At 43.0% G+C, this 14326-nt stretch overlaps 2 protein-coding genes across 5 annotated transcripts; one reads left to right on the top strand and one right to left on the bottom strand.

Annotated features, from left to right (window-relative positions):
- Positions 1-636: 636 nt before the first annotated feature.
- Positions 637-7331, top strand: LOC134031243 (myosin light chain kinase, smooth muscle-like). 3 transcript variants are annotated; one of them, XM_062474795.1, is made up of 16 exons: positions 1337-1672; positions 2553-2699; positions 3073-3203; positions 3378-3534; positions 3644-3955; positions 4058-4154; positions 4309-4512; positions 4735-4952; positions 5211-5334; positions 5473-5625; positions 5730-5859; positions 6278-6359; positions 6478-6483; positions 6574-6708; positions 6920-7153; positions 7273-7331. In XM_062474795.1, the coding sequence occupies exons 1-15, from the start codon at positions 1534-1536 to the stop codon at positions 7123-7125; spliced, it is 2241 nt and encodes a 746-aa protein (XP_062330779.1). In that variant the 5' UTR covers positions 1337-1533; the 3' UTR covers positions 7126-7153; positions 7273-7331. The 3 variants fall into 3 exon arrangements, 1 of the variants encoding a protein (XP_062330779.1); XR_009931864.1 differs by lacking the exons at positions 6478-6483; positions 7273-7331 and adding an exon at positions 637-808 and having other exon boundaries at positions 1505-1672; positions 6567-6708; positions 6920-7059; XR_009931863.1 differs by lacking the exons at positions 6478-6483; positions 7273-7331 and adding an exon at positions 781-918 and having other exon boundaries at positions 1505-1672; positions 6567-6708; positions 6920-7059.
- A 1-nt stretch (position 7332) lies between these two features.
- coasy (CoA synthase) lies at positions 7333-12789 on the bottom strand. 2 transcript variants are annotated; one of them, XM_062474796.1, is made up of 10 exons: positions 12600-12789; positions 11331-12067; positions 10847-11061; positions 10160-10291; positions 9817-10006; positions 9356-9420; positions 9181-9265; positions 8678-8775; positions 8148-8294; positions 7333-7997 (listed from the first exon to the last, which is right to left on the bottom strand). In XM_062474796.1, the coding sequence occupies exons 2-10, from the start codon at positions 12031-12033 to the stop codon at positions 7926-7928; spliced, it is 1707 nt and encodes a 568-aa protein (XP_062330780.1). In that variant the 5' UTR covers positions 12034-12067; positions 12600-12789; the 3' UTR covers positions 7333-7925. The 2 variants fall into 2 exon arrangements, with proteins under 2 accessions (XP_062330780.1, XP_062330781.1); XM_062474797.1 differs by having other exon boundaries at positions 12692-12785.
- Between the last annotated feature and the right edge of the window lie 1537 nt (positions 12790-14326).

Raw genomic sequence — 14326 nt, 5'->3', positions numbered from 1 at the left:
TAAAGACTTAACACAAAGTGCATGACTGGCATGCACTTTGGCATATGGGATTACTGGGATGCACATGGCATATGGGATTACTTAAATGTCCCATGCCTGTTTTCCCCTTCAGACCTAATGAGAATGTTTGTTGACTAAAGTGATAAATATAGTCATTCATTATGGTTTTCCCTGGATTGACTTGATACTTCAGAGAAAAAAACAACTGAGAAGCTATTCACATAGTTTTATTGTTCAACACATGTAATGCACATACATGTGCATTAATGGAAATCTATGGTCATTTATTTCTGTTTTCATAGCTCTTGTGAAATTGTTGAGTCTGAGCTTTGAGTACAGCTACCACCACCATGTTAAGTGATTTGCCAACGTATTTTAACTGGGTTTTAAAGGGGAAAAGAATTGGAGGAGCACCAACTTAAGTGACACTACAAAATGAATGTCCATGAGAGAGTGACGTCTTTTACTGTCATATCACAAGCGGAAGGCGTGCCACAACACAATGACACACCTTAGTGAAGCTGTCAAGGAAAAACAATGTGCTTTCTGTCTGGGCTTGTACCCAATGATCTAACACTTGAATGGGTCATACTGACATATGGCCACACTCATATTTATCACATATAACCAAATACATTATAACCAAAGAATTACTGTGTCATTCATATATATATATATTTTAAAAAAAATGGAAGCACTTTGTTTTTTCTTTTTTTTCTTTATAATTTCTTCTTTAAAAGCTGCCCTACTTGTTCTCCAAGATTCCGTGTCACTAAAGGTTTGCTCAACTGCAACCACAAAGCATTAGGTAAGTCTGTTTTTCTCTGTAGTCTTGATGTAATGTCCTGTCAAAGTATTCTCGTTAAATGGAAGACACGAGTGTGCAGTATCTCTAATTTTTTATAACAACCTCTTCAGGTGAGCACATTGTACATTTCTTATCCACCCTTTCCCATTTCACTTTCTTTTTTGTGTCTCGCACTCTCTCACTGTCACGGAGCGCACGGCGACGGTGCGCCAGTCTGCGTCACCGGAGTTCTAGTGCGCACCTGTTTTATGTTGGGACTAATTAGGACGGCTATATAAACCGAGATGTTTTCCACTTCGTTGTGGAGTCTTATTATTTCATGTTATGGCCGTGTGGCGTCTGACCTTTGTTTCCTGACCTTTGTTTTTGTTGACCCTTGTTTATTCCCAAGTAAAGACCTCGTGCACTTTCGTCCCAAAGACGTTGACTCCTTGCCTGCATTACCACACTCGCTCTCTCTTTCTCTTTCTTGCTCTCTCTGTAGTGAGAGAGGGGAAGGCTCGCCTCCTAATTGGGTCTGATAAAGTTAGCAGTTTCCTGTGGTGGGCATGAGTATCAGTCGTGGTCTCAGTAGTGTGCTGCAGCCGTCCATGGATTTTACTCACAGATATAAACAGGTGGATGTGTACAAAAATCGTACGCATCTTAGGAACACTATTTAGGATGTAATTGATGAACTTGTTGGTGTTGCTTTAGCCAGGTTTGTCTATCTCTCCACCCTGAGGATGGAAGGTGGTCCGAGCCCTCGGAAGACCTTTGTGTCAACTTTTCATCTGGTGCTTAAGCCATCTGCCCCCAAGTTTGTAGAAAGGGGAGCACAGCTTGATGTTCCGGGGAACAGCAAGCTGGAAAACGCATCTAAAGGTAAGACTTTTCTCATATACATAATGATGAAAGATGTAAATAATATATCTTAAGTATTTGGCTGTCTCAGACTTGGATACAATATAGGATTGTTATTGCAATGGTGCCGAAGTAGTTATCAAAAGTATCATGAGTGGGAACAAGCTATTGGTAAACAGACAATTACACCGTTGGTATGGTTACTAATGTCACCATAAACCACAAAGACATTCCTTGAGACCCTGAAGTCATACTTGGGCATTCCAATCACAGGCAGGGCTACTCATCATACACGCAAAAATTACCTTTCTTTTTAAAGTGTCTGGCCGCTGCTCTCAACTAACTTGTAACTTCAATTTACATTTACATTTATGCATTTAGCAGACGCTTTTATCCAAAGCGACTTCCAAGAGAGAGCTTTACAAAAGAGCGTAGGTCACTGATCATAACAACGAGATAGCCCCAAACATTGCGAGCAGCCAAACATGAAGCATATATGTGGAAAACCAAATAAGTGCCAAAGGGAAGAACCATTAGAGCATGCAGTTAAACAAGTTACAATTGAACAACATGAAACTCCCCACAAGAGTGCAAGAGTGTACCTGTAGAAAAAACAATCAACAGTAAAAATATTTCAATAAAAGACAACCCTCACATAAGAACTAGAATTCCACTCAGCTAAGATTTAGATCAGATTAAATTAATGGTGCATGTCTCCTTGCTGATGTTAGCTGAAGGTCTTGGTAATGGAGATTTGAAGTGTTTATCTATCAACGTGAAAACATAAGAATGCATGTATGAACAGACACAGATACACATCAATTTTGTCATGGATATTTTATTGATATTACTTATTCAATTGAACTCACTTTGCTCCGTTTGTCTCTCCATGACGTCTTAGGAAACAAACAGACCCCTACGCATCCTCTTAAGGATTCTCATGTTAAAGAACCTCTGAGGAATTGCAAAGTTGAAGCCGGAAGTGATGACACAAATAATGGCATTATCGCAGGAAGTCAGCCTCTCAGTGTTTCCTTGTTACATAACGGTGAGAGAAACAACTACTTCCTGTGTGACAAAATACCGCTTCATCCTGTCTGGTGAAAAATGCGATGAGATGTTGTGTACACTGCTCTATCCATTATGGAGTGCTCTTGGTTAGGACACACAAAACTGCGAAGTTATTTGTGTACATGAAGTCCAAATGCATACTAGTTCCACCAGGGCTGTAAAGTCTCACGCATTCGCTGTGAGACTCACCCATTTCAACCATTTCACACCCTCCCACGCAACACCATGTATTTCTCACGCTGAGAAGAAAGGTACTTGTCCCCTGCTACATATACAATTAATGGACGAGGCGCAGGCATACAGAGGTATGTTTACTGCCGAGCTGAAAAATCTGAATTCCTCTCACACAGGTCCTCCAGTGGAGTTCCAGGGCTCCCAAGAGCAGATGGAGGTTAGGGTTGGGAAGCCTGCCAGACTCCACTGTGTCTTTAGCAGTCTCTGTCTTCCTGTGGTGTCCTGCTGGGTCCACAACAGAGAAAAGGTATGTGTTTGTTGTCTGTTAAATTAGCTATTGGAAAAAAAACACAGCATTTGCGTCTGTTCAAATGATTACTTCCAGGAAATACTAGGAATAATACTTCCTTTATTCAGGTATGATGCAAAAAGTCTGTATACCTGGCCTAGCTAAGTACTGCTAAAACGTCTCTCTCAACAGGTGCTTGTAAATGGACCACGGACCAATGTAAAGAGTCGTGAGACGGAGAGCTGTGTGGAGATATCCCAGACTTGTTCAGATGATGCCGGCTCCTACACCCTAGTGGTGAGGAACCGAAGGGGCTGTGCTTATCACACAGTCGTTCTCAGTGTCATAGGTAAGGCCGAAGAGAAAATCTAGTTCCCCTTCAAACAAGTAACAACCCAAACATAATATTTGTCATGGTTAGGTCACCTCTCCTTATGCATGATTATGTACCTCCTCAGACCGCCCCCATCGCCCAGCCTCCAGCCCCGTCATCTCCCAACTCTCCTCCAAGTCTTTGGTCCTCTCCTGGACTGGGCCTAGCTATGACGGCGGAAGCGCCATCACTGGTTACATAGTAGAAGTCAGACAAGAGGTTCCTGACAAGCCTGGGGACTGGACTGAACTGACCACCCACTGTATGAACACCTCGTATCGGGTACGCTCAGGCCTGGAGCCTCTGGGGCAGTATCGCTTCAGGGTGAGGGCCTCCAACTCTGTGGGGACCAGTGAGCCGAGTAACATGTCCGACTGCGTCAAGATGGACACTAAAGGTTAGATACGTGATGTATTTTACTGGTAGCTTTCACTGTATGTTGCCTGGACTTTACACAGTGACTCCATGTGCATTATGATGCTGTGTTTTACATTTGAAGGAGAAAAGAAAGAAGAACATGAATCTTACGTCACTTTTACCATTGACACCAAAAACAAAGTAAAAGACCATTACAACATACATGAGAAGCTGGGGGTGTAAGTATTGGTTAATTCTATTCTTTCAACATGTTTTCAACATAGTCGGTCTCTTTAACATAATGAAACAGACATTTTCTGCACACTTTGCTAGTTTGTCATGTGTTTACCCTATTAAGTCTTATGCAAAACATGGTTTCATGGTTTCAAACAGGGGCAAGTATGGACAGGTGTTCCGTCTGGTTCACAAGGAGACAGGTCAGGTGCATGCTGGGAAATTTTACAAAGGACGCAGTTCCAAGGAAAAAGCTGCAGCACTCCGAGAAATTGAGCTTATGAACTGTCTCCACCACCCCAAACTGGTCCAGAGCCTGGGGGCTTACCATACCCATTCTGAGATTGTCATGGTGTTGGAGTAGTGAGTATGATTAACTTTGTGCCTTGAGTTTCTGTTCGAGGTGGTGATTCTAATACCCATCTCTTCAAAGATGAAATGTAAAAGGATAATGGTCTGTCCTTTTACTTGAACCTTTCTTTACCTTCAGGCCCCATAAGAAAAATCTACTACTGTGAACATACCAGTTGTTTTCAGCTGTGTCATGGGAACTCAGGAATAGGCTCTGTGTGTCTGTCTCCCCAGCATCGCCGGCGGGGAGCTGTTTGAACGCATTGTGGACGAAAACTACGAACACAATGAGCCCACATGTGCTCGCTACATGCAGCAGCTCCTGGAGGGTATCCAGTATGTTCACAAGCAGAATATCATCCATCTGGACCTTAAGCCTGAGAACATCGTGTGTGTGGACACCACTGGAACCCGTATCAAGATCATTGATTTTGGCTTGGCCCATAGACTAGGTTGGTCGGTGTTTCTGTGTGTGTGGTACAGAAAGATAACTTTTTCTAGTTTGTATATTATCATGAATTCAATTGTCATAATGCACTGGTAGTATGGAGGTTTGGAGAAAGCTTGCAAGATTGTAAATTGTGACCAGTGAATATCTTAAGGTAAGATTTATTGAACAAGGTCAATATCCAATTATTGTTTCATATGTTGGGCGTAGTTTATAGTATTGTACAACTTGAAATCTTGAATTTGTCACCTGTCTGTTATAGATCCTGCTGTTCCACTGATGTTGTTGCATGGAACCCCAGAGTTTGTGGCCCCTGAGGTCATCAATTATGAACCAGTCGGCCTGAAAACAGACATGTGGAGCATTGGAGTCATTTGCTTTGTCTTGTGAGTCATGTTTATTCAGAGAAGCGTATGAACTTGCTCTAATACTGTCTTATAACAATCCAACTCTTGTGGCAAAGGGAGGATGTGTACAGAACACAGGCCTTTACAGTATACTAGATCTAGCCTCTCCTGTCATAGGTTGAGTGGTGAGTCCCCATTCCAGGGTAACAGTGATGCAGAGACCTTGGCTCTAGTGACGGCTGCTTGCTACAAGTTTGACGAAGACAGTTTTGAGGACATCTCTGACCAGGCTAAAGACTTCATTGGCTCCCTTCTCAAGAAGGACATAAGGTAAGTGTCACTACTTGAGTGTTGATACATAAGGGCATGTTGACAAGAGACCAAAGTACATTTACAAATGGCATACTTGTATTTTCCCTCCTCTTAATGTCTAGATGTCGGCTGTCATGTGATGAGGCTCTGGCCCACCCTTGGTTGGTTTCCTTCACCTCCATGATCCGCCGACCCACCAAGTCCCTCAGAAAAGACAAGATGAAACACTTCCTGGCCAGGCGCAAATGGAGGGTACCTCACCAAAATAACGAGAGAGAGAGAGAGAGAGAGAGAGAGAGAGAGAGAGAGAGAGAGAGAGAGAGAGAGAGAGAGAGAGAGAGAGAGAGAGAGAGAGAGAGAGAGAGAGAGAGAGAGAGAGAGAGAGAGAGAGAGAGAGAGAGAGAGAGAGAGAGAGAGAGAGAGAGAGAGAGAGAGAGAGAGAGAGAGAGAGAGAGAGAGAGAGAGAGAGAGAGAGAGAGAGAGAGAGAGAGAGAGAGAGAGAGAGAGAGAGAGAGAGAGAGAGAGAGAGAGAGAGAGAGAGAGAGAGAGAGAGAGAGAGAGAGAGAGAGAGAGAGAGAGAGAGAGAGACTACATCTGACTGATTTGTGAGAAGAGATCAGAGATGCTTGGTATTGTCCATTCAGTGAATTCTGCTTACCTCCTACTAAAGAAAACAGGTAAAGCTGTTCTGGCACTACAACGTATGGGCAACCTCTCCAGCAAGCCATATCCTCCATGCAGCTCTGGGGAGGGTGAGAAACATGAACTTACTCTTATATTTCAACTCATGGAACATCTCTCGTCCAATCAGAAACAGCTAAATAAGTCGATAGAACCCAATTGTTTTATAAAATCCTATATACGATTTAGAACCTGGTCAGCTGCATCTGGGTTGGTGATTGTATTACAACCTACAGTGTTCCACTTGGTTAAGCATGGTTTTTCCTATCCTTATACAGAACCTAGCTGGGGCCCCCGAAGCAAAGCTGGCAATCCAGTCTTTGGAGAAGAAGCTAGAGAGTGCGCCTTACTTTGACAAGGTCCTAAAGGACATCACCTTACCCAGTGGTGCCACTGCCCGCCTGACCAGCCACATTCAGGGTAAGGTCCTTTGTCTTTTCGATCAGACGTTTCATGCTTAATTATGCCTCGCCAGCTTCTTCTGCGACATAAAATGTCATGAACCTAAGGTGGTATCAGCAAGAAAACACAAACATGTGCATGGTCTTCATGTGACACTGGATGGATTCATTGTTCTTTTCCATGTAGCATGCTCTGTGTTTTTTTCTCTTTCCTACATGCCTTGTGGCAGGTCACCCAGAACCAAAGGTAGAATGGCTCCACGATGGAATCCCTGTTGAGCAGTCTGCCAGGGTCACTGTTGAGTACGAAAAGGATGGCCTGTGTGTGTTGGTCCTGACTGGCCTGGTTCCTGCCGACTCTGGAGTTTACGAGTGCAGAGCCACCAATGACCGAGGAAGGGCGCTGTCTACAGCCAAATTAACTGTTGAGCTCTGAACAACAAATGCTGTGAAAAGACTTAACCCTTGTGCTGCCTGAGAGAGCCCAACGGTTAAAAGAAAATGCTTCACTTTGTTTTTGTATGCAGTAAAGTTGTCGCAATACGACGGTGGGTCACAATGACTGACGAAGATAACACAAAACAGAGAGGGAGATTGGGTATGGTCTCAACTGTTGATCCACACTAAATGTTTCTTAAGGTGCGGGTCTGCTAGTAAGATGAGAAACCCTTGGAATCAAGGTTAAAGTATAGCTGATTCATCATGATCCATTTATTTTACTTGAAAGTTGTGGGATAGTTTTAAACTCCTTCATTTTGATGTCTGAAATATTATTTATTTACAGTGCATTTTGGTCTTCAGAATATATAGTAAGGATTGTCTGATTTTCATAATCAGCCTAAACAATGATGTATATATAAAAGCAGATCCATTTTTAAGCAACAGGGCACAAACTCATTAACCACTTTCGATGTAAATCCACAGGCCATTTTCATTTTTAAAATCAGCTAACAAATGCAGCATTGTAAATTAATAAACAAACTACATTTAAAAAACTACTGTGACAAGTCATTTAGGCACCGAGTCTTGTTCGGAGTTACATCCACCTGGTTTCACGAGAACGGCACATCAGCCGTTTCAACTGTTTGGCCATCGCCACTAAATGATGATGACTATGATTCAGTCTGTCATTTGTGACATTTCATCCTTTGGTCGGCAGGGACAGGTTTATGTCTTTCACTTGGGGCTGCATGACTCAGGTGTGTGTGTGTGTTCAGGGCCATTTTTGGCCACAATTTATGATGGTGACTTGGCCTCTTCTTGTCTCTGAAGGATTCTCTCCTGGAGAAGATTCCAGGCCTTTTGTACCTTACAAATGGAGAAAAAAAACGTGTGTTTACACTCCGTTGACAATGACTCGTTTGTCCAACCACAAATCACATAGCATGGAGTAGCCATAGTAAATGGGATTTATGCTTCAGTTGCAGTTCAAGGCCATGCCTCTGGCTGTGCCCTCACCTGTCTCTGGGTGACCTCTGGCTCCCACAGCGTGCACAGCACAACATTAGCCTGCTCCACCTGCTGCGCATTGGACCACTGGCTCTCTAGTCTGCGCTCTGCATCTTCCTTCGGCAAGCCGTCCCGCTCTGTGATTCGCAGCACTGCCTGGTAGGGAAGTGGGAAAATTAGAAAGGGAACATTGGTAACTGACTTGGGAAAACCAGGGTATGGAGTAAAATATTTTATGATAGAAAATTTAAGAGCAAATGCTTCTCATTAGCTTGCATTTCTTCCAATAACAAATTGAAACAATTGTGCATCTGTGTCAGAGGGTGTAACTATTGGACATATTTTGACATCAACAGCAAGCCCTGAGCAAGATTCACAAGACAGGGCTGTTGGCAAGACCATTTTTGGACTAGTTAGCAGAAAAGAAACTTTGTCTTATTGGATACAAAAACAAGAATGTTTGAATTTCCTGAACCCTCCCTTGAAAATGTCCTTTAAATTTGGATAGACTGGGCCAGGGATGTAACATAGGTTATTACCTCCTCTACAGGGATTACAGCGACCCAGACCTCGTGGACAATGTCTGTCCAACCAGCCTCCAGCAGAACCGCCGCATCTACCACACACACCCGTTTACCTGGGTAGGACGAATTCATGGGTCACATGGAGATACACTTATAATTTGTACATGAATAAATTACATTTTATATTTAGACACATTCACGGCCAATGTAGCTGTGTGAATGTCAGGCAGTCAACTCCAACATAGCAGCTAACATATAATCTGTACTGCACATGTAGGTCAGATGGCTGAGCGGTTAGGGAATCAGGCTAGTAATCTGAAGGTTGCAAGTTCGATTCCTGGCCGTGCAAAATGACGCTGTGTCCTTGGGCAAGGCACTTCACCCTACTTGCCTCGGGGGAATGTACCTGTACTTACTGTAATTTGCTCTGGATAAGAGCGCCTGCTAAATGACTAAGTGTAAAATGACAATGTAGGCCTATCCACAGAAACATCGATCCACAGCTTCCAATGACATACCTTGATCTCCAGCTTCTTGGATTCTGTCCTTGACCAGAAGTGCTATCTCAGGCCACACAATGTCAGTAAGTGCTTTCAGCCTGTCCTACAAATACAGTGATATCCTTAACATCAGAAACATATCTCCTAATTCAGTACAAATACAAATGGTAATACAGTTTATGACCTGCGTTACCTTGTTTCCAAATACTTTTCTTCCTAGCATTCGTCTATTGATAGTTTTATCCTCATTTAGAACATCTGAAATGAGAAGTGAAGCTTTATTTAAACAGGCTACTTCTGTATGAACATTTTATGCATTATTTTCAGTTGGTTTATATCAACTTGAGGAAAATCCCCCCCCAACAATGTTAACAGATTCATAGTTACCCACTTCCACAGCCTTTTTTAAATTCATACAGTGAAATTCAGATCCCAAAAATGCAATAAAAAATGCTTGTTGAAGTCTACACTTACATCTAACCGATACTAGGACATAGTTTGGGCTGAGCCACAAATCTTTACAACGTCTGGCTCCGCCCCTGCCTACCGCCACAAATACAATCACCTTCTGTGGGAAACACTGTAATCACACTAAGTGTGAAGTGACCCAGGAGACCTTCCAACAGTGCACCAAACAAAGAGACATTCCCTCACCAGTGCCGAACTCTTCCACCACCCTGTGGTAGGCTCTCGCCCCTGGACGGTACGTTTCATGGCCAAGCTGGTCGCTGTCGATGCATGCCGCTCCAAGGGCCTCCATACGCCTGGCAATGGAGCTCTTCCCACTGCCGCTCACCCCCGTCAGGCCAATCACATAGGGTACAGCTGGGAGATGGGGCATGTCCTGAGTCAAGAGGGACCAGGGATATACGGAAAAGGAGTGTATGAGATGGCCTCCTTAAAAAGATTCAGACCGCTTCGTAATAGCTGCATCCATCGAAATATGCTAAATTGGGATGGTACCAAAGGTCGATATGAAAGATGGAAATGGGCATACTTTAGGGGCTCTGAGGAGGGTGCCTAAGAGGCGTGAGCGAAGGCTGGATGAGCTGATCTTTTCCTCCTCGGTCTCTGTGTGGTGAGCATCCTTCAGCAGCTGGATCTCGTGTAATACCAGCCCTGGAAGCCCCTGGAGTTTGGCAAACAAATATAAACTGATTGTGTGGTTTGCTCCAAACTACACATGGTTAAAACAGAACCAGATCTAAACAAAACAGAAATATTACACACACTAACTCAGTTAGTGTAGGAGTGCAAGTCAACTTGTATTATTACTGTGTATACTTGTAATATTACGTGTATACTTGCATCTTTACAGTGAATACTTGGATTATTACTGTGCATTTTGGATTCTTTATTATATTAATCTTTTTGATGTACATTTTCTTGGTGTTGCTGTGATATATGAATTTCCCTCTGGGGATAATTAAAGTTTTATCTAATCTAAAACATTACAGCACACCACTGAGGAAGTTTCCCGTGATAATTGACATCGTCCGCTAACTTTTCTTGGCCACCAGTTCAAAGATCACTTAGCTTGTGCTGCCTCAATGGGCCCCGACTGCTATAGTCTCAAAGAGACGGTGCAATGCTAACAATGAACACCATCCCCAAACCTTTATGATTAACTTGAAGGCATCACAATGAGTTACACTGAAATGACAAGACACATCGGCCACCTTACATTTTCAAGGCGTTTCCTATTCACTGCCTCGCCTCCCTTCCTGGTCTCCTCGCTGACTATGATGCACTGCAGCTTGATGTCGACCACGGAGGGTCCAAAAGGGTCCGACAGGGGTACAATCTCATACTGCAGCGAAGGTTTGACATCCAACAGGAACTCTCTGAGCCGCTGGACCCTCAGGGTGTAAGGTTCGATCAGCTCCTTCAGAACCTTCTCTACGACCAGAAGGAGGAGGAGAGGAGAATGGCAGAGAAAAGGCAACTCAATTAAGAGCTTAGAATGTAGTTTTAACTATATTTAGATAAATACATCATTGTTCTCTGGGTTATTTACAAGCTAAAATTATAGTACCAAGTACCTTGTGCTGTGTAAAAATGCTAAGACTTACCCAGAAAAAGAAACATATAGAAATACAAAGAACTGATAATGCCCAGCTGCCCAAGTTTAACCAGTTCACTGTTTCAGCTACGACTAATCCACTTACTTTTCAGTAACTCCTGGTCACACACACCAATAAGGAATCGCCTGTTCGCCAAAAGGCACGAGATGTTTAACAGAGTCTTGTGTGCACCGTGAAGGCGGTCAAATGTTCCCCCAACCACCACATCACTGTAGATCTCCATGGGCTCCAACTTCATCTCACAGCCCTTTTGTCCCTCCTCTTCCACCTGCCCCATCTCCTCCTTCTTCTGTAGTTTCTGCAGCTCGGGGTGAAGCAGCACCGAGGCCAACCCAGGGTTACAGACGTAACAGTGGCCGGCGTACTTCTGCAAACACTGGGATACAAGCAAGGACTGGCCAGGGTCTTGTAGGGGGAAATCTGTCAGTACTACCTCTGGGGACTGGGAGAGGATCTGAGGAGTTGGAAAGGGGCCACTTGAACCTCCGGGGCTTGAAGAACCAGCCTGGCTGCGGACATTGGTGAGCAGCACACGGATATCTAGGTGCCCACAGATATCAGCAGCATTGCTGTAGAGGCGGGTAATAAGGCTGGAAAGATCCACCACAGGGGGGATGAAGACAGGCCGAGGCTGGCCGCCACTACTCAGGTTAAGGCCTGGGTGAAGGTGGACATAGAGGGTGCGCTCCACTACCTGTGCAGCAGAGCTAAGAACTGGAGCAATGCGCAGGGGGAGGGTGTGCAGAGGTGAGGTGAGCACCAGTATACCTGTGCTGAACATGGACATGGTAGCAACTGGACAGGAACACTTGATTCAGTGTCTAAAAGTGGAGAAGAGTCAGCAGGGAATCAGTATTGTAAACAGTTCACAACCTAGTCGGTTAATGCTAGTAGACTGAACACTTGAGATTGACCTCTAAACAAACTAGCTACTACTAGTACCGTCTGTTATACATTTCAGGATAGGCTCGCTAACAAACATTCAAAAACAATGTCAGTTGTCTAATCACAGTTTACTGGTATTAGACCATCGTCGCCATGGGGTAAAGTATCACTCGAAGTGATAAAATATGTAATTATCTAACATCTCAAACAAGTGGCGAAGTAGCTAAAAACGTTAACCAGCGGTCCCTCCCGATGTCAACCATCTACAGTAGCTAGGTATATTACTGGTAGCTAGCTAGCTCCATACATATCAATTATATTGCCTGGCGATGTGGGGTATCGTTAATCTACTTTGAATATTGCTAGCTAACTTACGTCTGATCAAGGTAACTAGCTAGTTAGCTTTGTACATGTATGCTTAGGTCCAAATTGCTAGCTAGCTACGCTAGCTCTGTATAGTTAACTTACTCGTATGCAAGCCAGGGATTTTGGAGGATGTTGCAAATGTAAATACAAGCGCAATACATACTACATTATAATGATCTTATCAACATTCTTACGATTTCGTTAAAATCACGGTCATTTAGCCAATACTATCTGACCTGTCAAATAGATAGCTTGGGTAGTAGGCAGGAAAAAGCTGCACGAACATGGTAAACAGACTGCTCACTGGCTGGAAAACATTTAGGATATCTGGGAAATGTAGTCTAATCCATTTTAGTTTATCACCTTTTCAACATGTGATTGTGATATGATGTGTGTGATTCCTTTCAATTCATTTTTTTATACTCAATCCTGTAATTTTAGCATACAGTAGTCGCACTCCGGTCCAGTCAAAATGCACCTATACTGGTTTGCCAACTGCCATTAACAACCAGATAAGACGTTTTTAACTTTATGTAGGCTACTCCTGTTCTTGAGTAGAAAAATATATAATCGCAATCATATTGTGTTTGTTAATTGTTGTTTATTTCATCGCATACATAAATAGGCAACACCCATCACAAAGTTAAAAAAAATAAAAATAAACAACGATTAGCCTACAGTAAGAATGAAATGAAACATCCAACATAATTTACTACCAGTCACTGGAAAATAGCATCTAATTTAAAAATACAATAAAATGTTACTGGTGTGACACTTAAGCTCCACAAATAGACTGTGTCCTGTTTAAGGATTGAAAGGTGAGAAAGGTCCTATACCACCACTGTAGAATTGTATATGTGTTTCATCTGATGTATTTGAAGGGCAGATGATGTCATGTAGTTTTTAGCACATTCAGAGCAATGATAAGGTCTTACTGCAGTATGAGTGCGCATGTGATTCTTCATTGCAGTTGAAGTGTTAAACCTTCTTACACACACAGAACAGGGATACGGTTTAACTCCAGTGTGAGTTCTCTCATGTACTTTCAGACATCCTGATGTGTAAAAGGCTTTGTCACATTCAGAACAGAAGAATTGCTTGTCTAATCTATGCAGTCGCTGGTGTAAATGCAACTGGTCTGCTCTTGAAAAATCTTTTCCACACACCAAGCATGCATACGGCCTTTCCCCCGTGTGTAGTCTCTTATGCAATTTAAAATGATGTGATCTGGAAAAGCTCCGACCACAGTCTAGGCATTTAAAAGGTTTCTCTCCAGTATGTATCCGCTGATGTTTTTGCATGTTACCAAAATGAGCGAAGTCCTGCCCACATGTAGAGCAATGGTGAGGCTTAATTTCCATATGTACAGCTCTTTTATGAGCTCTCAAACTTCCAAGAGAGGAATACTGTGTTCCACACAAAGAACAAACATTTCTATGTTCTTCTGTCACGGACATATGATCTTTCATATGTGATTTTAACACGCCCTTACTACTATATCCCTTTCCACATAAAGAACATTTGAAGGGTTTCTCAGGTAAGTGAACGTTCATGTGGAGTTTTAAGTAACCTGGCCGAGCAAAACATTTACCACATTGTACACAGACATTAGTTATCATCTCCCCCTCTTGTCTATTGTGTACTTTCAGATGTCCTGATTGGTCGAATCCTTTCCCGCGAGGTGGTCTTGCTTTGGACTTTTTCAAGTCTGGTTCCCCATCCGTACAAGGGGCCTTCCCACAGCTATTTCCTACATGAAGAACAACCATATTTCGTTTTTAAAATAGACCATCAATCATAGACCATCAATTATAATCCACTCAATTAAT

The sequence above is a fragment of the Osmerus eperlanus genome, chromosome 12 (genome assembly GCF_963692335.1).
Source record: "Osmerus eperlanus chromosome 12, fOsmEpe2.1, whole genome shotgun sequence".
Taxonomy (NCBI): domain Eukaryota; kingdom Metazoa; phylum Chordata; class Actinopteri; order Osmeriformes; family Osmeridae; genus Osmerus; species Osmerus eperlanus.
Note: the sequence above shows the minus strand (reverse complement) of the source record. Positions and strands in the feature narration are given on the sequence as shown.